Source organism: Lepus europaeus, chromosome 21, assembly GCF_033115175.1.
Source record: "Lepus europaeus isolate LE1 chromosome 21, mLepTim1.pri, whole genome shotgun sequence".
Lineage (NCBI taxonomy): Eukaryota > Metazoa > Chordata > Mammalia > Lagomorpha > Leporidae > Lepus > Lepus europaeus.
The window spans coordinates 11,382,443-11,407,162 of NC_084847.1; the positions used below are offsets into that span (position 1 = coordinate 11,382,443).

The following is a 24,720-nucleotide window of genomic DNA, read 5'->3' on the forward strand; positions in this document are numbered from 1 at the left end:
GGGGTTGTGCGTTATCTATTCTCAGTGAGAGACCTTCGGCTCCGCTCGGCTCCATTCGCTCTCGGGGTCGGCTCTCTTCGACTCCTCTGCGGATCATCCTCTTCTCGACCTCGGCTCCTCTTCGGCTATTTCCGGCTGGCGCTCCTGGCCTCAGAACCGGCGCTCCTCGGCCGCCTTCGGTCTCGCTCGTCAGGACTCGGCTCCCCTTCGGCGGCGCTCGGCCCGCCCTCTCGGGGTCGGCTTTCCTCGGGTGATCGTCGTCACGGCCTCGGCTCCTCTTCGGCTGCGGTCGGTCGGCTATCGTCGGATCCGACTCGGGTGCTCTTCGGCTGCGTTCGGCCCGTGCTCGTCTCGGACTCGGCTCTCTTCGGCTGCGTTCGGCTGCGGCCCCGGAAGAGCGCCCATGGAGTCGGGAGTGCCGGCGCAACGCACGGCCATGGCGCCGCTGCTGGAGTACGAGCGGCAGCTGGTGCTGGAACTGCTGGACACCGACGGGCTGGTAGTGTGTGCCCGCGGGCTCGGCGCGGACCGGCTCCTCTACCACTTCCTCCGGCTGCACTGCCACCCCGCCTGCCTGGTGCTGGTGCTCAACACGCAGCCGGCCGAGGAGGTGCGGCCGCCGCCGCGCGCGGCTGAAGGGAGCGGGCTTGTCCCGAGCGGCCGGGTGCGGGCCTTGGCTCCCCTGGGGGCCCCTGACAGCCATAGAGGGGGCTCCGTGGGGTTGCGGGGCCAGGAGAGGGAGGGTGTTGAGTGGGGGGACCCAGATCCCTGAGCCCGCGCGAGGGCACTGAGGGAACGGCGGGGACCCCGAGGGGGACGCGGGTCCCCAGGACATTAAGGGGACTGGAGGGACCCCAAGGGGGCGGGAGGGATGGCGGGGACACAGAGACGGGGGCGCCGAGGGTTTGCGTGGCGGTCCCTCCGGGGAAGCAGAGACGGCTGGCACAGGAGCGGGTCGGGAGTAACCAGGGCGTCCTCAGGTTGGCAGGCAGGGGCACCCCACAAAGGGGACCGGTGGGGATGGAGGGCTCCGAGGGTGGCGGGAGACGCCGCCTGGGCGGACCCCGTCGGGGAGAGGAGAGGCTGGGGCAGGCGCCCCTCCCCAGGGCTGCGGGGACAGAGGCGGAAGCTGAGGACCTTAGGGATGGGGGGAATGGGGGTGTGCCGGCGCTGGGGGCTGTTGAGAGGGTTCAGGCCAGCCTGACACGTCTGGTGGTTGCATTCCTCGAGGGTGGCCTCGTTTGAGGACTGGCAGCCGGCGGGGCTCCTCGGGGTGTGCCGGTGCTGGGCTGAGTACCGCCGAGGTGGTACTGCGCTGGGAGTCCAGGCCCAGCAGGGCTGAGGAACCTTTGCCAATGATCAGTTTCAGAGTTCGCCTGCTGTCTGCTGAGTTTGGAGTCCTGCCTGGGGTTGCCTTGGCAGGGCCAGACCGCATTCCCCACCCCTGGGCCCAGGGACATCACAGAGTCCCTCTGGGGTGGGCCAGGACAGAACTCGCAGTCTAACACACTGCCTGGGAAAAAAGCTTCCCTTGGCTCCTCCCAGGTCATGGTCGGCTGCACACCTGGCTTAGCTGCGAAGTGTTTTCTGGGTAGCAGAATTTTGACCCAGAAATTTTGAAATTATTATTATTATTTTTGGTTAAAGAGCTAATAAGGACTGAAGTGCAATTATTCCTTGGTGTAAACCCAAAAGCTAAAACAAAATCCTAATGAAATGTAGACCAGATGATCAACATGAAGTGGTAACTTAGCTTGTATATCCATTATCAAGTTCATTATCCCAAAGAAAGCGCATCAGTTTAAACACCTGCAGCTTATTTTAAACAGCCTGCTAATCAAGTTTGATTTGATTTAGGAGTACTTTATCAATCAGCTGAAGATAGAAGGCGTTGAGCACCTCCCTCGCCGGGTAACCAATGAAATCGCAAGCAACAGTCGCTATGAGGTTTACACACAAGGCGGTGTCATATTTGCAACAAGTCGAATACTCGTGGTTGATTTCTTGACTGATAGAATACCTTCAGATTTAATTACTGGTAAGAATTTGAGATCTTTTATCATTGTCCATAAACTTGTACACCTTTATTTTTGTCCCCTGTGCTAAACTGAACTGTAGAATCTTCTGTTCCATGGGCATCACTTCATCTGTGTTCAGCGTGGTACTTGCAGAGGTTAGCACAATACTTGACACACTGTGAGTGCTCAGTAAATATCTGTGAGCTAAATAACTTAGTCATACCTCCCTTAACAGGATTACTTCCTAAAAAACTACATTATCAAGCTGGTGCCACGGCTCACTAGGCTAATCCTCCACCTGCAGCGCCGGCACACCAGGTTCTAGTCCCGGTCAGGGCACCGGATTCTATCCCGGTTACCCTTTTTCCAGTCCAGCTCTCTGCTGAGGCCCGGGAGTGCAGTGAAGGATGGCCCAAGTCCTTGGGCCCTGCACCCACATGGGAGACCAGGAGAAGCACCTGGCTCCTGGCTTCGGATCTGCGCGGTGCGCCGGCCGCAGCCCACCAGCCGCGGTGGCCATTGGAGGGTGAACCAACGGCAAAAAGGAAGACGTTTCTCTCTGTCTCTCTCTCACTGTCCACTCTGCCTGTCAAAAAAAAAAAAAAAAAAAAAAAAGAAACCTACATTATCAGGCAATTTTGTGGCAGTAGAGACATCATAGGGTGTACTTAGACAAACCTAGGTAGTAGAGGCCCATTACCTGATGCAACCAAGGGACGAGCTAAACGTGTGTGAGGCTGCCGCCAACATCACATGATATACTATTTTACAGTCAGCTGTGTTTGTCAGGTGGAGGGAATACACTCTAAAATCATAAAAAGGGCAAGAAGTGCACAGTGCAGTACTGCAGCCATCTGTTGTCAGGTATTGTGTACCATCCATGGTGGTTTGTGGTGTACACCTATAGGACAGGCAGAGTACACACCAGCGTCACACACACGAGCGGGGAATGCGTCGTGCTGCTATGTTAGGACAGCTCCGAGGCAATGGGAGGTCTTCAGCTGCTTTATAATCTTACGAGACCCCCATTGTATATGCTGTCTGCTTTGAAACAGGATTCGGCACTCGGCTGTATGTAAAAGATTGATGAGATTGATTTTTCCTTGTTTGCTAAGTTCGTATTCGGGAACTAGTTATAACTGGCTGGCATGTGCTTTAAGAACTTAATCCACTTTGAGATGTTTTCAAGTGATCTTTCTGTGTTTCCAAAAGTATTTGGTTTTCCTCTTTATGGGTATTTTGAAATTAAACCAAATAGTTGCCTAATTATTTTGAGAAAAAAAGTTGAACTTTAGCTAGAATTAATATAGAAAAGGCATCAGCATTCCTTATGATTTGTCTTTTCAGAAACTTTTTCTCATCCCCTCAACGATGATTTAGGGGCCCTGCCTGTGAGCCCTCAGATTGCCCGGGCTTCTGCTCAGAACACTGCGTCGTGTTTGCCTGGGTATTTGTCTGTCTCACTCATGAGCTAAGCTTAAGCAAAAGGAATGACTTGTTCATCCCAAGCCAAAGAGCTGTACACGACAGGTGCTAAACACATCTTTGATGGATGAATGACAGATGGGTGTCCTGTGACCTTCAGTGTACTTCTGAGGGCAGAGGGCTATGCAATTCATGATCCTGCTTTGCACTGTGCCTACCATGTTGCCCTGAACACAGGCGACCTTCCAGGATGTTCAGGAGTAAGTGTGCGTGAGTGTTCTGCCGCTCATCTTCTGTAATGCTACAAACAGTGGCATGGCCTGCAGGGGACTCCCTGACTCTGAATTCCAGCGCTCTGCTTACAAAGCAAATGCCTTAAATTCCATGAGCCTCAGTCTTCTCATTTCTTAGAGGAAGAAATTGTGCCTCCCCGAGTTACCCTAAGGATCAAGTGTGGTGAAATAAATTGCTTGGTATAGAGACTTGGTGACGGTAAACTCTTAATAAATGATAGCAAAGAAAAAAAAAGTATTGGTGTTTTATAACCAGGAATCTTGAACATCATTCAAGCCTTACTGTTTGCTGCTTTCTTATAATGTTGGTTTTCTTCATGAAGTTGATAAAATAAAAAAGATCCCATTGATTCTACCACTAGATGTCAGCATTGCTCTGACTTTCAGTTACAGCTCGGCCTAAGGAGTCCAAGAGCAATGTGAGTGCAAAGTCAGAATCTAGTATAGAGGTGGTTCCTAATCAGAAGTGCCACACACCACACACATACACACCACACACACACACACACACACCACACACCCCACACACATAGGTGGTTCCTAATCAGAAGTGCCACACACCACACACATACACACCACACACACACACACACACACACACCACACACCCCACACACATAGGTGGTTCCTAATCAGAAGTGCCACACACCACACACATACACACCACACACACCACACACACACACCACACACATACTACACACCCCACACACATAGGTGGTTCCTAATCAGAAGTGCCACACACCACACACATACACACCACACACACCACACACATACACACCACACACATACTACACACCCCACACACATAGGTGGTTCCTAATCAGAAGTGCCACACACCACACACATACACACCACACACGCACACACCACACACACATAGGTGGTTCCTAATCTTCTTTTTTGTGCCACACACCACACACACCACACACACACACACACACACACCACACCACACACACATAGGTGGTTCCTAATCAGAAGTGCCACACAGCACGCACACCACACACACATAGGTGGTTCCTAATCAGAAGTGCCACACACCACACACACACACACACACACACCACACACTACACACCCATAGGTGGTTCCTAATCAGAAGTACCCCCCCCCCAAATACACCCCCTTTGTTATCCAGCCCCAGGCAGGAATGGAGCTGGAGCTAGAGCTGCTTGGCTGTGTGGAGCACAAATGAATGCCAGAAACAAGTTCTTTCGGATTCCTTCCCTAGGCTTAGCTGCTGGAACCCCTGAAAGAGCTTTCAGCAAAGCTCAGGGGGACCCCAGGGCAGTCCCAAAACATTCAACCCTCTGGAAAGTACTGAGCCCCCCGGCCCTCACTTGCTCCCCTGCCCACCACCCTAGGTGTTGTGGGATATAAATACCTACTCAGGTGTGCTTGCGAAAGACAAGTCAGGAGGACGTCTCCATGGCTGGAAGTGAGCCTGGTATCTCTGGAACATTTTTTGGGAAATTAAAAAAAAGGTTACATGTTAGATTTGTGTACCCAGTGCTATCATTTTATTTTCACTCATCAAACATTTAACTTAGTAAGCGCACCTTGTTTGGCCAGAGGGTGCAGAAAGGTGAAAGAAACAGGTGAATACTTGAGTTGGACTGCTGCTGATTTTGGACTTAGCTATGTACCAGCTGAGTGTGCCTAGGTGAATTTCCTAATTTCTCTGTGCCTCAGTTTGCTTGCAAGGGTGAAACACAATGATGTATGTGACGTACGGAGCATTGTGGCGTCTCATAAGCATTCTGTAATCAGTACCTGTTGCTAATGATGTGCGTGTCTTCAAGCAGTTTAGTGAAGGGGATTTGTAAAGAGGCAGTTCTAGGACCGCATGAGGTACACATGTCATAGCAGCATAAAACTGGAAGTAGGTTTCTTAGGCACTAGACTGCCCCCAGAGGCCTCACCTGCGTTTAGTGCTTTTATTTTTAATTTTGTCAAAGAGGAACAATCTGAGGCGATGTCACTTTGTAGGAAAACATAGCTTTACCACAAGATTGAAACCGCTGGCCTCCCACTTACTGGATGAGCTTGGTCAAGTTGCTTCCATTTCTTGGTCTTTAATAATATCTCACCCGTAGAATTATCATGAGCATTAAATGAAACAAAAATCTGTAAGAGGACCCAACCTAGTACCTGGGATATCGTGTAGTTCTCCTCTCCTTCCTCGAATTTCTAAAAGAATGGTAGTCTACTGGAGCATTTTCTTAAATTGAGTTCATGTTTTCTTTAAAGTCTATTTTTATTCTTAACTTCATGTGATATTTCAACTCAGGCTAACAAAGTATGGACCACAGAGTCCTAGGAAATACACACCTCCTGTGTACAGAATATTTTCCGAGTAATTAATATGTATATGTGCTGGAGTTATTGGAAATCCTTTGTAAGCTTCTAAGTAACACCATTGATTTTTACTACATTTGAAAAATAACTTGCTTAGCAAGAGTAAATTTAGTTCCATCCATGTTGGATCCAAAATGTAAACAGGAAAATGGTAGATTCTGAATTGATTCTATTGAACTGCTGGAAGTGGTCATAAATCACCATTAGGATCATTTTATGGACCCTGAAAGTGACGAGAACTGAATCGAAAACATGTAAACACATTTTTAGCAAATATACAACATGATTCAGATGTAAAAACCTGAAAATCATAGGATAGTTGGGTGTTTGATCCAGAAATGATATCTGTGTCATCTCACATTCTCCATAACTTGTCACTGTGTCCAAAGGGCTTATATGTGTGGGAGATCTTATAGTCCAGTAAGCTTATTTTACAAATAAGGAAACGTGTACACTTGTCCTTATTTTTAAGATTCAGAGATGTCTTGATCACACTCCCAAAAAATTGTTATATATATTCATTAGAGAGTCTTATTTTAGATGGACTAATTTACCTCTTAATTGAATATATTCTGATTCTGTAAATCGAATGACTTTCATAAGTGATAGAAATGTTTCCTGAACTTTTAAAATGTAGCTATTTTGTATAATCCACATTGGATCTTGTGTAAAAAAACTCTTCTTCCAACATTCCTGACACACTGCACCCCAGGGCCTTTGTTCTTCTTGCTCCCTCGTCCCAGAACTCTCTAGGGCACGATGATCGTAAACTCGCCTCCTCCTCTCCATCCACCCCATCACACACCTTCTTTTCCTTCTCGGATTCATTTTGTCTGCTTAGCTCCTGTAGTATACTGAATATTCTACTGTTTCCATCGTTTATCGTTGAGTTCTGCAAGGGCAGGGACTGACATCTGTTGTCCGAGGCTAGAACAGTGCCAGGAGTCACTCCTGTGTCAGGCAGGCACTCCAGAAACATGTGAGTGAGTGAGTGAGTGAGCGAGTGAGCGAGCATGGGCGTTGCTGGTCTGCTCTGGGATCTGATTGTGATTCCCCCCCCAGGCATCCTGGTGTACAGAGCTCACAGAATAATCGAATCTTGTCAGGAAGCGTTCATCTTGCGCCTCTTTCGCCAGAAAAACAAGCGAGGTTTTATTAAAGCTTTCACGGACAACGCCGTCGCCTTCGATACCGGTTTCTGCCACGTGGAAAGAGTGATGCGAAATCTTTTTGTGAGGAAGCTGTATCTGTGGCCTAGGTAAGTAGCACCACGGGACGGACTTTCTGTGACACAGTCTGTTGTGACTCATGGAATGTCAAATCTCCTGTAATTGCACCCGACAGATGCCAGTCAGCTTCGTAACAAACACATCCATGTAACCATGTGGCTGCCACATTTGTGGTTCTTTATTTAAAGTAAACTTTAAAAAAAAAAAAAAAAGATTTACTGATTTGAAAGGCAGAGCACTAGAGGTAGCAGGGCCCAGGGGATGGTGGGGTAGGGTGGAGAGGGAGGAGTGTCTTCTACCCGCTGCAAATAACCACAACAGCCAGGGCTGGTCCAGGCCGTTGCCAAGAGCCCAGAACTCTGTCCGGGTCTTCCGCAGGGGTGGCAGGGGCTCAAGCTCCCGGGCCATCCTCTGCTGCTTTCCCAGGCACATTAGCAGGGTGCTGGATGAGAAGCAGAGCAGCTGAGCCCCTCTGGGATGCCACTATCATGAGCAGTAGAGTAACCCGCTACAACCCTCCTTGTGGTTCTTTGGAAAGCAGAGGGATTTGATGGTTCTTTCCCTGGTAGCATATCACAGCCATCCAGGACAGCTGCTTCATTCTTGTCCATTTGGTGACCCGCATGAACTGCAGGTTTCCTGGCTGCAACCATCACTTCCACTTTGAAGATTGTCCATCCAAGAAAAAAGGCGCGAAGATCTTGAAGAATTTATGTAAATGTCTAGGGAAAACATGGTTCCGTTTTCACTGTTGCAGCCTGTGCTAATACTCATATGTATTTTGGTTCTACAATACTGTATGTTGTTTTAAGAATAGTTGTAATATTTTTCCTTCCTGATTATACCTTAGCTCAGAGGTCTACAAACTTCTCCTGTGAACAGCCGGAGAGTAAATGTTCTGGGCTTCGCAGGCCATTTGGTTTGTCACAGTTCCTCTGCCCGTGGAAGCAGGAAAGCAGCCCTAGATGGGTGTGGCCATACGCTAGTGAGGCCGTGCACACCGGCACTGGCTTCAGCCCCCACTGTGCTCTGCCGGCTCTTGCCTTATCTGAATAAGGCTGCCATTCAAGGAGGTGCAAAGTATTCTTTAAAACATTGTCTTGCTTCCCATTTGGTTTGTTTCCCGTTGCATTTACAAGAGCTCTAAGTAGGTGGCTCTCGAAACTAGAAAGTATTTGAAAAGCGTTTGTCCCTTAGGTTCCATGTGGCAGTACACTCGTTTCTGGAACAGCACAAACCTGAAGTTGTAGAAATTCATGTTTCCATGACACCTGCCATGCTTGCCATCCAGACCGCTATCCTGGACATTCTAAATGCGTGTCTGAAGGAGCTGAAGTGCCATAACCCGACGCTTGAAGTGGAAGATTTATCCTTAGAAAATGCTATTGGAAAACCTTTTGACAAGGTACTCCTTTTCTTTTCCTTTTAAAGCACAACTTGTTATGTTGTAATTTTAAAGAATGCAAGCTATTATAATATTTGCAATGTTCGTAATAGGAATTTACTGTTATTTTAGAAATAGATGATTTAAAGTTTAGCAGTAACTTTGTTTAGCATAACTTTGAGTTTTGTGGTTATACAGTGTAATCAAGAAGAAGATAAAAAACTTTTTTGCTCTGAAATGACATTTGAATATCTACAGGTAGAAGAGTTTTACGTAAGAATGCATATTTGTACATGAATTTACAGTCTCTTTTGGACTACAGTCCCTTGGATGACTTTTCATTCCTGAGACTTGGGAGACTTGCTCTCTTAAAATTACATTCTGAATTGAAAAAATGGTAAGGCTTTAGTTCAAGACATTTAGCTCCTAATGAATTTTTTATAATAGATGACTATTAATACAGATGTATAATTGGGTGATATTGAGTTGTAAGTTCAGGGAACGCCAACTTACCAAAAATCTCAGGTAGCCTTTTTTGCCTGTTTTGGTAGAACACTTTCAGAACTAATCTCCATGTCACTGGAAATAATGCATAATGATTTTAAAAACTAGAAAAACTTAACTTTCTTCTAGGAAGTCAATTTACTGTGAGATATTGATACGTTAAACTAACTTTATGTATTCCTAACATGTGTCATAATTTAGTGCATGTTGATTTAAAAAAAAAAACCACTTCAGATTCTTTTAATAGAATGCATATGTCCCTAGAAAAATAAAATATGTATGTTTTCCACCAGATTTCTGTTTATCACCCCTAACCAGTAAGAGTCAAAGCATAGATATTTCTTTAGTAACTACATCTAAATATATATACAGCTTGTGTCATGTTTAAAATTTTAAACTTTTGTAGGTTACTTTACAAAAGAAGCATGTAGCTTAATGTCCCCGCAGGACAATCCCAATATCTACCTGTTGTCCTGGAGTACTAAATAGTATCTCACTTCATTTTCACACGTGTCCCAGTGTGGACAGTAAACTACATGGTCATCCAAATGACACTCCTGCTCTGTATTCAGTTGGTTGGATAGAATGCCGTGTAGTGATTGTGCTTCTATTCATAAAAACAAATGATTATCTATCAATCAGAGCTTTTCTCTGCCAACAGTAAGGTAAATATGGATGACAGATTGGCTATCTGATCAAAAAGGTTTCTATTAATACAACACTGTGCTCTATATTTGAAAAATTAAACATTTGTTAACTGAAACTTTCTAGCCAGTTTCTTGGGGAATAATGTTTTGAGTTCTTTTTTATAGTGATTATATATAATACAAAATTTGCTTTAATCATTTTTAGGTATACAGGGAATAATCTTTATTTAAAGTATGATTTGTATCACAAATAGCTATACTGAACATATAAGGGACTTTAAAAAGTTCTCATAAAAATGAAATTAAAAGATAACATACATTTTCAATGAAATTGTTGAAGCCCCCATATTTTAGTAATACTAAATCTTCTTATTGTAGACAATTCGCCACTATCTGGATCCCTTGTGGCACCAGCTTGGAGCCAAGACTAAATCCTTGGTCCAGGATTTGAAGATATTACGCACTCTGCTGCAGTATCTCTCTCAGTATGACTGTGTCACATTTCTTAATCTTCTGGAATCTCTGAGAGCAACGGAAAAGGCCTTTGGTCAGAATTCAGGTGTGAGATGAAAATATGAGTATTATTCTAGGCACTGACTTGAATAAAGTGTTGGATTTTTAAGGGAAATCAGGTGTAGTGCTATATTCAACTACATGCTATATGCTAAAATTTCAAATTACGTTTGATGTTCATAGCACATGGATGTAGGTTTTATTGATAGCTACCGTTTCCACCTACTTAACTTCTGTTCTGTATAATAATAAATATTCATATCCATTCTGGGAAATTTTATTTCTAGAAAAGACTGTGTATAATACAGGCAGTCTCCAAATTAGAAATAGGTGATGTTCTGGAAGTTTGTTTGTTAAGAACTTAGAAGTTATTGACTTCAAAGAGACAACAAGGGAATATGAGGGATCCAAGACTAAAGAGATTTGTAGGGACAAATGCGTATGCCACTGGCCACTATCTTGTTTTCCTACCGACCACATCCTTCCCAGCGTTGTCACTGTTAGTGTGGCTATAGGCCCCTGGGGTCACGATTTAATGCTGCTAATCATTTTCGCTGCTTCTTTGGGAGCATCGTTAGGTGATGAACTGCACGCGCGTGGCAGCAGAGTGCGGTGACTGCTGGTACACTTTCACACCACCAAGGCCTTGTTTGGGCAAAGGCAGCAGCGGTGCCACCCACTGGTGCTTGTGCACCATTATTAGAGAAGGCAGCACGGTGGAGCATACTTAGCTCACAGACCCCCTGAAACCATCTTGGGGACTGCCAGGAACCTGCAGAGCGCATTTTAAATACCACCGTTTAGCCAAGCAGTGACAGGCCACAGTAGTGACAGAGGAGTGGCTGATCAGAAAACAAGATGGAAGGCATTTCTGGCGGGCCCCCGGCGGCTGAAAGCCAGGGCTCAGGTGCGGGCCCGGGTCCGGGTTTCTGTCCTGATCCTGCCGAGGTGGCAACTTCAGTGGGAGGAAGGAGGTGCTGGATGCGCTGGCTCGCCCTATCTCAGCTCTCGACCTGGCAGCCCTATCTCAGCTCAAGATGAGCTATATGCCTGGCACCGCAAGCGTCATCGAGGACATCGACAAAAAGCACTGGGTCCTGCTTCGAGTTGGAAAGACACTACGGGCTTTTTAAGAAGCACTGATCAGTTTGCTAACTTACTACTACGTCAGGCTGTGGAGCGTATTCTTGTGGGTAAAAAAATACGGTGATACTCCTCGGGGGACTTTAGTGGTCAGAGGAGAGAATGAGGTCCTACAGGAGAAAAAGACCTGGAAAAGGAGAGCAACACACCCCTCCAGCACGTGTCCATTGAAGCAGTCCTGGAAGAACAGCAGCCCAGGCTGCAAGCAGAGAAGCTCAAAGTTCAGGCCTTTAAGGTTCCAGCTCTCTCCACTCCCTGGGCAGACGCTTTGGATGAATGTTAGGTCTTCCGCTCAGAGGCTGATGCTCTTGGAAAGCAGAGGCTGTCAGTGAAGGAAAGTGACAGCTTGGTCACCTCAGACCTTTGACCAGAGACTGTGGAGTTTTGAAAAGTCATCTTTATTTTTAGTTCTTTCACATAGGCAACCATGAAGAAATCATGCGGGTTTGTTGTTTTGTTTTGTTCTAATAACAAAATCATTGTTTGAACAAACCGTGGCATGGCCTTCTTTCACACATCACTGTGGAGCCAACGACTACTTTATATTGGCCTTACCACAAGATAGACTTTCCAGGGGACATTCTTCATGTGCTTATAAATAAAATAAGGAAAAAAGAAAAGGGAAGAAAACAAGATGGTGGCCAGGGCTGTGTGTGCGTTATGTGACTGTCAGAGACTGTTTAACTGTAAACTGAAGACTTTCCTTCTGAACTTCTCGTATTAGGTTGGCTGTTTCTTGACTCCAGTACCTCAATGTTTGTAAATGCTCGAGCAAGGGTTTATCATGTTCCTGATTCCAAAATGAGTAAAAAAGGCAAAATGTCTGAAAAAATGGAGATTAAAGAAGAGCAAGGTATCCTATAGCCTTAAGTCTTTACGTGTGTCTTTATGTAAGTGTTCGGTATGGGCATGCCCACCAAGTTAAAGTGGAATTTAAAATTCCCTTGAGCCAAGTTGGAAAATTGGGTGTGTATGTGAAGTATCTGTATGTATGTATTTTACATATAACGTATTGAGCGCCTTTTCCTCGACTGGTGCCAGTTGGTGGATTTGTCTGAGAAGAGACAGTGCACAGAACTAGCTTGTATTACCTTCTGTCTTTACAGAATTATGTTGGACTGTTTCATGAAATATTCAGAGTGGCAAGTCTCAGAGCCCATTGCCGCTGATTCCAGACAACACGCCAGATGTGAATCCAGAGCCTTCTCAGTGCCACAGGAGAGCTGTGGGCTGATTTGTTTTTACTTCAGAGACATTACTATTATTGGCACTTAAAGACTCAGTGGAACATTTTCACATCCCTTTTAGCTTTTTTAAGATTTATCTGGGCCTGGTCCTGTGGCACAGTGGGTTAAGCCGTCTGCATTGCCAGCATCCCATATGGGCGCCACTTCGAGTCCCAGCTGCTCCGTTTCCAGTCCAGCTCTGCTAATGCACTGGGACAGCAGTGGAGGATGGCCCAAGTGCTTGGAACCCTGCGCCCACGTGGGAGACCTGGAAGAACCTCTTGGCTCCTAGCTTTGGCTTGGCCCAGTCCTGGCTGTTGTGGCTATCTGGGGAATGAACGAGTAGATGGGAGATCTCTCTCTTTCTCTGTCATTCTGACTTTCAAATAAGTAAATGAACCTTTAATAAGACAAAAAAAAAAAAAAAAAAACTTAGGTGAGTTCCAAAATTAAAAAAAAATAGGATTTATTTTATTTGAAAGAGTAACAAAGATCTTCCATCTGTTGGTTCACTCCCTAGATGGCTGCGATGACCAGGGCTGGACCAGGCCAAAGCCAAGAGCCAGGAGCTTCATCTCGCTTTCCAGTGTGGGTGGCGGGGGCCCAAGCACCAGGGCCATCTTCTGCTGCCTTTCCCAGGCCATTAACTGGGAGCTGGATCAGAAGTGGAACAGCAGAGACATGAACCCATGCTGTGCTGGGTTGCCAGCATTGTGGGTGGCAGCTTTACCCATTATACCATAGTGCCAACCCCCATCCCTTTTAATTTTTAAAGAACATAAATGTGCTAGAATGAGACTAATGTGGATTTTATTCCAACATCCATCTAGTAGGTATTAAATATCACTAGTTTTTTAAGGTGTCAGATAGGATGAATGCTTGTTTTCTGCCTAGTTTAAAGGTCTATTTTTTTAGTGTTTGTCTTATTTATTATATTGAGTGCTTCTTAGAATCGAGGACTCAAACTTTAATTGTTGTTACATAGTAAGCAGTCAGCACATTTGTTAAAACAATGAGTGAGAAGGAGGTCATTGATTAATTGGAGTAGTAGAATACTCAGAAGGACTTTAAAGGTATTTGATCTAAACATCTCGTCTTGCGGTGACAAAACTGAGACCCTGTTGGTTCAGTGACCACTTCATTGTCATTGAATTAATAGTTAATAAAGGTCTATTTCAGAACTTAAGTATATATATTAATAATGTGTGCAGTATTTACAGAAATAAAAGTTTGATTGTTCCCATTTTTTACGCATGCTCAGGCTTGTGGAAAAGATAAGGATTTTAGAAATAATAAATACTGTCATTCAGTACCTATTCCTTTACATAGCAGCTTCTGTGTGTACACAGCGTCACAGTCACCTCTTACTAGTAACCTTGCAAGAAGTCTTCTATCATGTCATTGTACATAGATAGATTGTGTGAAGGCTGGATTGAGGTATCTTTCATTTAGACCATGAGGAAACCTTTCTGAGGAAGGCGAATTCTGCCTGGTGTTCTCAGGAAAGCTCAAAGAACCAGACTTGAGGAATAACGCTCGTGTTACCTGTTGTTTTAGAAGTATTCGGAATACTGTATAGGTAACCGTTACCACACAGAATGAGGTTGTCCTTTATTTCTCTGCAGAAACCAAAAAGGAGCTGGTCCTGGAATGCAACCCAAAGTGGGAGGCGCTGACCGAAGTCCTCAAGGAAATCGAGGCAGAAAATAAGGAGAGCGAAGTGCTCGGTGGCCCAGGTCAGGAGAAAGGAGATGATGCCATTTGCTGTCAGGATCTACCAAATGGATTCTGCTTTGGCTGGCTCTTTAAAAGTAGCGCACTGTCTTATGTATCCGATGCAGATAAATACACGTCAGCTGGGCACTGAGATGCCGCAGGCAACCTCCTTCCCGTTCATTTGATGGGATTTTCTCCAGGTTGAGTCATTGTATAGTCATGAAACAGGGTTTTTGACCAGCTCGATTCTCAGGCCTACTGTTTAAAGGCACAGCTAATCTCCACATTATTTTCACCAGGCTTTATATCTGTGGGTGTTGTGTTTTATATCCTCAGCAAGTATTCTGCCAAAGAAACCTCAACTCCGCCATCGGATAGCAGGGACTTGGCCCTCAAAGAACAATTCCAAATTTTAGGGCTGCTATCTTCAAACATGGCTGCGCTAGTACATGAGCACAGCACACTAAGCCTAAACCATAAATTAAGAAATAAAATCAGATACCATATAAAAGAAAACCAGATTTTTAAAAATATGGATTGGATCTTTGAATGCCCACGAAACACTAGGTGCAGGCACACAAAAGCTGCTGCTGGTATTATCCCAGACGTGCGGTGCTGTGAGTTAAGATGCACAGTCATGCGTGCTCACTGTAGAAAAGTGACAAGGACGAGAGAGGGAAAGAAGGACTTGGAGCAGCTAATGGTCAGAACACTGCTGTCTGTCTGTCCGGGTTTTCTTTCTGCATGTAGCTTCACGTTGTCTAAGCCACAGCGTAAAGATAACATCTGGATGTGGAATGAATGAATGAATTGGCAGTTAGACTTCGAAGGCTCCCGAGACAGACTACTGCACTGATTTGCAGAACGTTTTTATTAATCTTCATTTTCTTCTAGCAGTCTGAGAGCTGCTGTCTCTTTCACCGAGCCAACCAGCCATGACTGGGCATTGTACACAGTATGTGTGTATGTGTGTCTAAACCAGTTTTATTAGTTTCATCAGCGAAGATGCCATCTGGTTTTAAATACTGATACTTCATGAGCTCAGTAATTTCTCAGATGCAGTTCCTCTTGCGTGAATTGTCTGAGTCTCCTTTGCTGATGTAGAGTATTCCACGGTGTGTGTTGGCTCTTTATATATGACTGGTGCTACCATTTATCGCAGTTTTTTTTTTTTTTTTGTCCTTAAGCATTGTTAATGTGGTTTTTTTTTTTTTATTCTTGTAGAGTCAGTCTTCTCTGAGATTTCTTCCTTTGCTGTTAAGCCCAGAAAATCATCTCCATGTGGGGGCGTGGAGAGTCGTCACTCCTTTTTAAAAGACTTACTGTGTACAATTGGACCCCGTAGCCCATTTGGGATTTATTTAGGTGTATAAGACCCTGTGGAAAAGCATTCATTAGGAAGCGCTTCCTTTTTTTTTTTTTTTTTTACAGGCAGAGTGGACAGTGAGAGAGAGAGAGACAGAGAAAGGTCTTCCTTTTGCCGTTGGTTCACCCTCCAATGGCCGCCGCGGTAGCGCGCTGCGCTGTTCCGATGGCAGGAGCCAGGTGCTTCTCCTGGTCTCCCATGGGGTGCAGGACCCAAGCACTTGGGCCATCCTCCACTGCACTCCCTAGCCACAGCAGAGAGCTGGCCTGGAAGAGGGGCAACCGGGACAGGATCGGTGCCCCGACCGGGACTAGAACCTGGTGTGCCGGCGCCGCAAGGCGGAGGATTAGCCTAGTGAGCCGCGGCGCCGGCCTTTTTTTTTTTTTTTTTTTTTTTTTTGACAGGCAGAGTGGATAGTGAGAGAGAGAGAGAAAGGTCTTCCTTTTTGCCGTTGGTTCACCCTCCAATGGCCGTTGCGGCCAGCGCATCTCGCTGATCCGAAGCCAGGAGCCAGGTGCTTCTCCTGGTCTCCCATGCAGGTGCAGGGCCCAAGCACTTGGGCCATCCTCCACTGCACTCCCGGGCCACAGCAGAGAGCTGGCCTGGAAGAGGGGCAACTGGGATAGAATCCGGCGCCCCAACCGGGACTAGAACACCCGGTGTGCCGGCGCCGCAAGGCGGAGGATTAGCATGTTAAGCCACGGCGCCGGCCAGGAAGCGCTTCCTTAAAGCCTCTGTTATGCCTGGCTACGCTTTCCCAAGACCCCAAATAGCTGGTGGCTTCAGCTTTACTCGGGGTTTAAGAAATCCTGCTGGGGAAGTGAAAGCGTGTGGTAGCCCGAGCCCCTTGGAGAGGGAGCGTGGCGCAAACCGTGCCTCTCGATCCCCCAGAGGGCCGGTGCGTGGCCCGCGGGGAAGGGCGGCACTAACCGGCGCTCTGTGACCGCAGGTCAGGTGCTCATCTGCGCCAGCGACGACCGCACCTGCTCGCAGCTGCAGGGCTACCTGACGGCCGGCGCCGAGGCCTTCCTGCTCGGGCTCTACAGGCAGGCCTTTGACAAGGACAGCCGCGCGGAGGAGGTGTGGGCGAGGCTGAGGAAGGCCGACCACTCGAGCAGGACTCGGAGGTCCGACAAGAGGCCCAGAGCGCGCGCTGCCAGAGACAGGGCTCTCAAAAAGAAGAAGCCCACGTTGACTCTGACCCAGATGGTTGGCAAACCCGAAGAACCGGCGGAAGAGGGCGACGTCGAGGAAGGCAGCCAGGGCGAAGGAAGCAGCAGCCCGGAGAGCGGCGCGGCCGACGGGAGGCATGCGGAATTCGAGGTCCAGTTGCCCTCGGACGCCGCCTACGGGGTCCTCCAAGAACCCCTCACCATCATCCACCCGCTTCTGGGCTGCAGCGACCCCTACGCGCTGACCAGAGTCCTGCACGAGGTGGAGCCCAGATACGTGGTTCTCTACGACGCCGAGCTCACCTTCGTCCGCCAGCTGGAGATCTATAGAGCAAGCAGGCCCGGGAAACCCCTAAGGCAAGTCGTGGAGACCGTTAGCTTTCCTAAAGCTAGCACGCCTCCTTTTCGTCGGGATTCGACGTAGAAGTCGCACCCGTTGCCGGTCGGTTTTCTGTAACACCCCGCTATCAGCCGTGCCGGTTGCCTTTGCTTACTGATGGATCTGGGAAGGTGGGCGGGGAGGATGTCTCAGGAGAGCAAACCCTGAGGGTCGCTGGTGTCCCCTGTCTGCCTGCTCCTTGCAGCATGTCCTTGTAGCTTACAGGTGCTGTATCTGTGAAAAGCCTAGGAAATTGGTAATATTCCAAGTTCTACCCAAAGTGAATACAACTATGACTTGGCTGGATAATTCTAATCTTCTAAAGTGTCTTTCCTATAAATTGTAAGGAGTGACTAAAATCACTTCCACATAAAAGCAAAGCATTCGTGGGAATTACTGTACGAAGCTTTCTTGGGTTTCAGGAAATATCAGATGAAAATCTACAGAAATATCAGATGAGAAAGCGATGCCTCCCAAAGAATATAGTGTTCTTGCTCTCCAATTATGTGAGGGGAAATAAACAGCAAAATTAATATCCTGAACTCAGACTGAACCAAAAGCAGAGCCAAAAGAAACCTTCCCGGCAGTTTGATGGAGGCGGCCTCTCCGCCTGGAGATGAATGGAGGCGCTGGGGCAGAAGCAATGCAGGACGGCGAGATTAGAGGGAGCTGGGAAGATGATGACAGACTGGTGCATTGTCAGGCCTTGCTGTGGGTCCACTGTGCACATAGGCTGTGTGTGCCACGTGTCTTGCCTGAGAACAGAATAGTGAAATATTTGGAAACAACATGTCAGAATCAGAAGGGGCCTGGGAGTTCAGCCACCTGCTGTATCAAAGGGAAACTGAGACCCAGAAAGGGAGAACACGTGGCACACCCACGGGAGAGCTGGAGTCTGTGGCCCCCGTGGCTCTTCCCTGTCCACAGTTCAAAGACATGCAGTCAAGGAAGACAGAGGCAACAGGAAAACGAAGACTGGGAAAGGAAAATGCCTCTGAGAGACCCTGAAGAAAGGGGACAAAAGAGGTGCTTGATTCAGCTCTTTGAGCACCAAACAAGATAGAAAAACAGGTCTTTCCTTACAGAAAATACAGGCATTATTATTTGAGATGCCCAATGAAATCCACAAGTCTTACCTGTCACGGGTTTGTAAAGACTTTGTGACGTCTCTGCGCTGTTGAGACACGAATGAAAAGACCTGAGAAATCACTTGTGGAGATAAAGGTCATATAGATGCCATGTATTTACTTTGCACTCACATGAGCTTTCATCAGCTGGTTTGTATAATGACTGTCCAGCTTTTAAAATTGTTGCTTGGCAGAGATGCAAAAAGAGAGTGGAAGAAGAGAAGCCTGTAAGATTTTGTGTTTTGGGAATTGTTTATAGTTATGAGAAAAGAATTACTCTATCCCTCTAGTTATATTTCAGTATTTACCTAAACTCTGTTCCTCCCTTTGGCAAAAGAAAAAAAAAAAAAAAACAGAAAAGATAAACCTTGGGGTAATGACACCTTCAACAGGTGGGGTTTAGGCAGCGTGACTGCAGCGCGTGTGTGATGAATGGAACCTGTACTGTAAGTTAAACAGTCCTTATTCGAGCGTTCTCAGCTGCCCGCGTCAAGTGCCTTGCTGTGCTTTTCGAGGACTAAAAACGGGTGCTTTTTCTGCCTGCCTGAGTTTTGTCTTCACTTGCAGAGTTTACTTCCTGATATACGGAGGCTCCACAGAGGAGCAGCGCTACCTCACTGCTCTGAGGAAAGAAAAGGAAGCCTTTGAGAAACTCATAAGGTAAAGCCCAGAAGATCCCAGCCGCGCCGACGGCCTGTGGCTGCCGAGGCTGCTTCTGTGTGGGCGAGGGGCCCGTCGCGATGAGCCTGGGGTCTGGTGGTCCCCCAGGGCCGTGCCGCTGCACGTTCTTCCCTCTCTCTCCCACCATCTCCGACTGCTTTTCAGTGGTTTGTGTTTTGTGTGTGCGTGTTGACACCGACCATCACATAATGTTCCGAATCCAAGTAGAAAACGCTCCCTAGTTTAACGTAAGGGAAATGTGTGTGCGTGTCCACGACCAGAGGGGTGCCTCTTAGCCTGAGAACACGTGAGAATCCGAAAGCTGCCGCCCCCCATCCCACCCCTGACCCCGGGATGTTGTCCAGCAGCTTGAGCTCAGTGTGGACAGGTGGTCACATGATCTCTCTGGGACATCGGAAGCCAGGGCAAGAGCAGAGCCGCTGAGCCAGAGAAAGGCTAGAGCGGAGGAGCCCGTGACCTGGGCTGAGTGCCTTTGGGCCAGACCTGGCTTCCAAGCCTCAGTCATTATAGCATGACCATGAGAGAGCAGAAATTATTTTAGTGGCACTCGGTTATCAGGGCCCCATGGAGGGTTTCCAGGTGGACATCATCCTACACCCATCCTGCCTGGGTTCTCAGGGTGTGTGTAAAACATACACCCACCCCAGATAGTCCAGGGCAAACATTCCTGGAGACAGGGATGGTCACTGAATCAGTGCCACTGAGTCCCTGTAAAGCAGCAGCACCCTTCCTTCCCTTCAAGGCTTCTAGAATTATGGCCTGCCTTGGCTTGTAGGGTCTTCCAGCTAATGGTCATACAAGTATTGTTTAATTCTCTCAGCCCATGAACGTGTATTTTCTACTAGTATGCCCTGTAAGGCTGTTTGGATAGCATACGTGTTTATGCTTTCAATTTTTTTTTCAGAAATCATGTTATCACAAGCCAGGCTGCATCTTGTACAAAGCTTTTGGCATCTCCTTGTCTATTCTGTACCTCCTAGGCCTTCATTCCCCAGGGCTCAAACTCTAAACAGATACTCAGCAGCCAGTGTAGGCCAGAGTCTGTGCTGATAGTAGAGTGCTGGGGTCTGAGCTGGCACTGTGTGGCTCAGCAGCTTAGGCCGCTGCTTGCCGTGCTGCATTTCCATATCAGAGTGCTGGTTCAAGTGCCAGCTGCTCCACTTCTGACCTAGCTCCCTGCTGATGATGGTCTTAAGAAGACAGCGAAAGATGGCCCTTACCACCCGTGGGGAAGATCTGGACAGAGTTCTGGGCTCCTGGCTTCAGTCTGGTCCAGCCCTTGCTGTTGGCCATTTGAGACATGAACCAGCAGATGGAACATGCCCGTCTTTCTCTCTCTCTCTCCACCCCCATCTGTTATTCTACTTTATGAATACATAAAATTAAAAAAAAAAAAAGTGGTGCAGTTACTGTGGTGCAGAAAAAGCATCTGCTCCAGGGAATGAACCAACAGGTGCAAGAGTCTTTCTCTAACTCTGCCTTTAGTAAATAAATAAATACATAAATAAATCTTTAAAAAAAGAAAAAGTGAGGGGCAAAGACTCAGACTCGGTTCTCTGATATGTGATGTGGGCATCCCAAGAAGTGGCTGAACCTGCCCCATTAGTATGTTTTTAAAGGCTCTTTCTTTTTTGAAGATTTACTTACTTATTTGAAAGGCAGAGTTACAGAGAGACAGGGAGGAAGGGAGAGGCAGAGATAAACCTTGCATCCAGCTGGTTCACTCCCGAAATGGCCAGGCCAAAGCCAGGAGTCAGGAGCTTCCTTTGAGTCTCCCACGTGGGTGTGGGGGCCCAAGCACTAGGGTCATCTGCTATTGCTTTCCCAGGCCAATAGCAGGGAGCTGGTTTGACTCAAACCGGCACCCCTATGGGATGCCGGTGCTGCAGGCAGCAGCTTACCGTTACACCACAGCGCTGGCCCCTTAAGGCTCGTTCTTAAAGCCATCAAATTGAGGAATGATGGGTTGTGGAAACCATTCAGAAGGGATTGCAGTTGTCTGATGTGGGAAGGACGTGGTCAAGCTCAGGAGAGGACAAATCTGAGAGGCACTTACGGGACAGAGTCAAAGAACTGATGGTCTCCTGACCATGCATTCACTCTTGAAAATGCCCTTTGCCTGAGTCTCCTCTGATTAAAATCATTGTCACCAAAGTTACAAACGAGACCATGGAGCCGACAGTACTGAGATTAGCTCATTGGTGTTCACATCAGGGTTCCCAAAGATCACCCTTGGGCTCAGTGATTCGCTAAAAAGACTCGCGTGAGTCAGGAAAAGTGTTAGACTCCCAGTGGGATTTATTACAGCGGAAGGGTACAGATTAAAGTCAGCACAGGGGAGGAGGCAAGGGGGAAAAATCCAGGAGAAACTGGTGGAAGCCTCCAGGTGTCCTCTCACAGTGGAGACGCAGGGGCGTGCTCAATCCTCCCAGCAGCCGTGTGTGACGGCACCTGCAGAGTGTCAGCGGCAGGAACCTCACTTATCCCTGATGGCCAGAGTTTCTGTTTGGTGCTAAGTTGTAAAGACACAGAACACTCCCACAACTGCCTTCAGCTACACAGGGTTCAGCCCTGCGAGCAGAAACAAGCATAAATCTCTTAGCCACGAATCCGCTGTCAGCCTACGCTTTCGGATCAAACTGGTATCTGCGGCCCAAGGCCTCAGCACAAAGAAACCCTCTTCCCAGGCAGAATATTCTCATCAGAGCTCACCTTGCAGGAGCTGGCTGAGGGCCAGTCCAGGGGGCGGGCCTCTGATGCGGAGGTGCAGAGTTTGAGCAACTGGGAGGTGCCGAGTCAGCCCTTCCCGTGCAGAGTCAGAGCCCGAGGAGCCGGTGGAATGTGAGGCGGCAGCCTCTGAGGAGGAGGGGAGGACGGCTCTGCCCCACGCTGGTTCAGGAAGCTGTCTCTTCTCCAGCACAGGGAACCTGATCTGTAGTTGGGTGCTTTCAGCTGCTGGCAGTAAGGTACTGCAGCCCCCATGCCACTCCAGGTGCGTGCAGGGGGTTCTACAGACATCAGGGACTCGGGGACCAAGCGTAGACAGGCCCTGCACATAGAGGAAACCTCGCTCAGCAGGACAGGACGTGGGCTCTGTCCCACATTTCAACTGATAATATTTGCTACACCAGGTCTTAATGTAATTTGATCTACGCTCTGGCCTAATTTTTTCTGAACTCTGTTAATGGTGATTGCCTGTTCACTATAAATAAGATCTTCCCATTTTACACAGCAATCAGGTGGTTACACTATTTAGAATTTTAAGGCCATTTGGGGAGTAAACCAACGGAAGGAAGACCTATCTCTCTGTCTCTCTCTCTCACTGTCTACTATCAAATAAAAAGAATTTTAAGGTGTTTACTTTCCCAGAAAACTTGGGAAATTTGACAGGTATTTGTTTTGAAAATCATAGATTTCCAGGTGTGTTTCTGAGAGCGTCTGCACTGTGAGAAGAGACTGTGCCTCACCCATATCCATGGGTGATTTTGTAGAACAAAAGCCGTGCTGCTGGTCTACCAGAAAGGAGTGAATTCAGCACACTGGCAGGCATGTATTGTCTAGCTGGATCAAAGATCAGCTGATACAGGGAAAAGATGGTTCTGCTAAGTAGAGATAATAAAATGCCTGGAGGGAAAATTAGTACAAATATCTTCAGTATGCATCTCTCAAGGAGGCCACTGCTTTTCAAGAAAAGGAGTAAGATTATTTGAAATTTTACAGCTAGGAAATCTGATCACAGAGGCAGGCGTTTGGCCTAGAGATTTAAGATGCTGGTTGGGACGCCCGCCTCCCCATCAGAGGTCCTGGGTTCATTCCTGGGCTCTACTCCTGATTCCAATTTCCTGCTAATAAAGACCCTATGGGGTAGCAGTAGTGGCTTAAGACGTTGGGTCCCTGCCACCTACGTGGAAGACCTGCATTGAATTCCTAGCTCCCTGCTCTGGCTTCAGCCAGGGATCATTTTGGGCAGTTGGGAGTGAATCGGTGGACAAGGGCTCTCTCTCTGCATACCTCTCTTTTTCTGTCTGCCTCTCAAATAAATGAATATTTTAGGTTTTTTAATCAAAGAAATAAAATTGAAAATGTTTAAGGGGTCTCCTCCTGGATGTTTTTAAAGCAAAGTTCTCTCAGATGAGGAGACTACAAAAGGCTGCTGGGAAACGGAATCAAGAGATAAGTTTACTTTGGTACAGAACAATCTGGAATTCCACGCATATAATGGGTCTCCAGAAAGCCTGTGGAAAATGTGTATTATAAAAAAACTATGCACAGATTTCAGGACTTCTCTTGTAATCCCATTTTCCCACGAACTTTTTTGAACCACCCACATGTTATTGTTTTAATCATTGTTAACGTCCATATTTATGATCACCTTGAAAATATTTAAATATAAGTGACTTAAATTATTTTTAGTGCTCAAAAACACTTCAGTCTTATAATTTCAGTGATTTCTCTGTGGTATTTTTTACATGCCTATTTCACGTCTCAAAGTAGTTGAGTGTAAAATAAGTCAACAACACACATTAGTTGTATTCTCTTCTTCCACTGTGGTCATGGAGGTCATGTTAAATATTAGAATCACAAAAGGTTAGAATCTAGAATTTTGAAAGTAGTTTTCAAAATAAAACCTGTCAATTGTTTTCTCCCCAGGGAAAAGGCCAGCATGGTTGTCCCTGAAGAGCGAGAAGGCAGAGATGAAACCAATCTGGACTTGGTGAGAGGCCCAGCATCGGCAGATGCTCCCACAGACACGCGGAAGGCCGGTGAGTCCTGCCCCTGCCAGGCGTTCCACGGCCTCCGGGTTACTCTGCAGAGGCTTGGTTGTTCCCAGACTCTTGGAACCAGAGGCGGAGGGATGGGCATTTGGTGTACTTTTGGGGTGCCTGAGTCCGGTCCTGGCTGCACTCTCCATCCCGCCTTCCTGCTCGTGCACGCCCTCGGAGGCAGCCGTGATGGCTCAGGCTCCCGGGTCCTGGCTGACACACGGCAGTGTGGGCCACCACCTGCCCTCAGAGGCAGCCGTGATGGCTCAGGCTCCCGGGTGCCAGCTGACACTGACACAGCAGTGTGGGCCACCACCTGCCCTCGGAGGCAGCCGTGATGGCTCAGGCTCCTGGGTCCCAGCTGACACTGACACAGCAGTGTGGGCCACCACCTGCCCTCGGAGGCAGCCGTGATGGCTCAGGCTCCCGGGTCCTGGCTGACACACAGCAGTGTGGGCCACCACCTGCCCTCGGAGGCAGCCGTGATGGCTCAGGCTCCCGGGTCCTGGCTGACACACAGCAGTGTGGGCCACCACCTGCCCTCGGAGGCAGCCGTGATGGCTCAGGCTCCCGGGTCCCGGCTGACACTGACACAGCAGTGTGGGCCACCACCTGCAGGGCCGGCCTCCCATGTCAGAGCTCCAGTTTCAGTCCCAGATGCTCCACTTCCAGTTCAGCTCCCTTCTAATGATCCTGGGAAGGCAAGAGAAGATGGCCTAAGTGCTCAGGCCCCTGCCACCCACGTGGGACATCCAGATTGACTTGCTGGC

The 24,720-nt window shown here is 47.5% G+C and overlaps 1 protein-coding gene and 1 pseudogene across 1 annotated transcript in view; both read left to right on the plus strand.

Moving 5' to 3' along the window:
- Positions 1-400: 400 nt before the first annotated feature.
- The window catches only part of ERCC4 (ERCC excision repair 4, endonuclease catalytic subunit), a 29,883-nt gene continuing 5,563 nt past the window's right edge, over positions 401-24,720 (plus strand). Inside the window, exons 1-10 of the mRNA XM_062179810.1 lie at positions 401-610; positions 1,858-2,038; positions 7,163-7,358; positions 8,527-8,734; positions 10,243-10,423; positions 12,245-12,373; positions 14,372-14,482; positions 16,778-17,357; positions 19,074-19,166; positions 23,838-23,950. Of these exons, the coding sequence (XP_062035794.1) occupies positions 404-610; positions 1,858-2,038; positions 7,163-7,358; positions 8,527-8,734; positions 10,243-10,423; positions 12,245-12,373; positions 14,372-14,482; positions 16,778-17,357; positions 19,074-19,166; positions 23,838-23,950 (1,999 nt within the window). The 5' untranslated portion in view covers positions 401-403. The remainder of the gene's footprint in view (positions 611-1,857; positions 2,039-7,162; positions 7,359-8,526; positions 8,735-10,242; positions 10,424-12,244; positions 12,374-14,371; positions 14,483-16,777; positions 17,358-19,073; positions 19,167-23,837; positions 23,951-24,720) is intronic.
- Positions 10,435-12,232, plus strand: LOC133750285 (U6 snRNA-associated Sm-like protein LSm1; annotated as a pseudogene).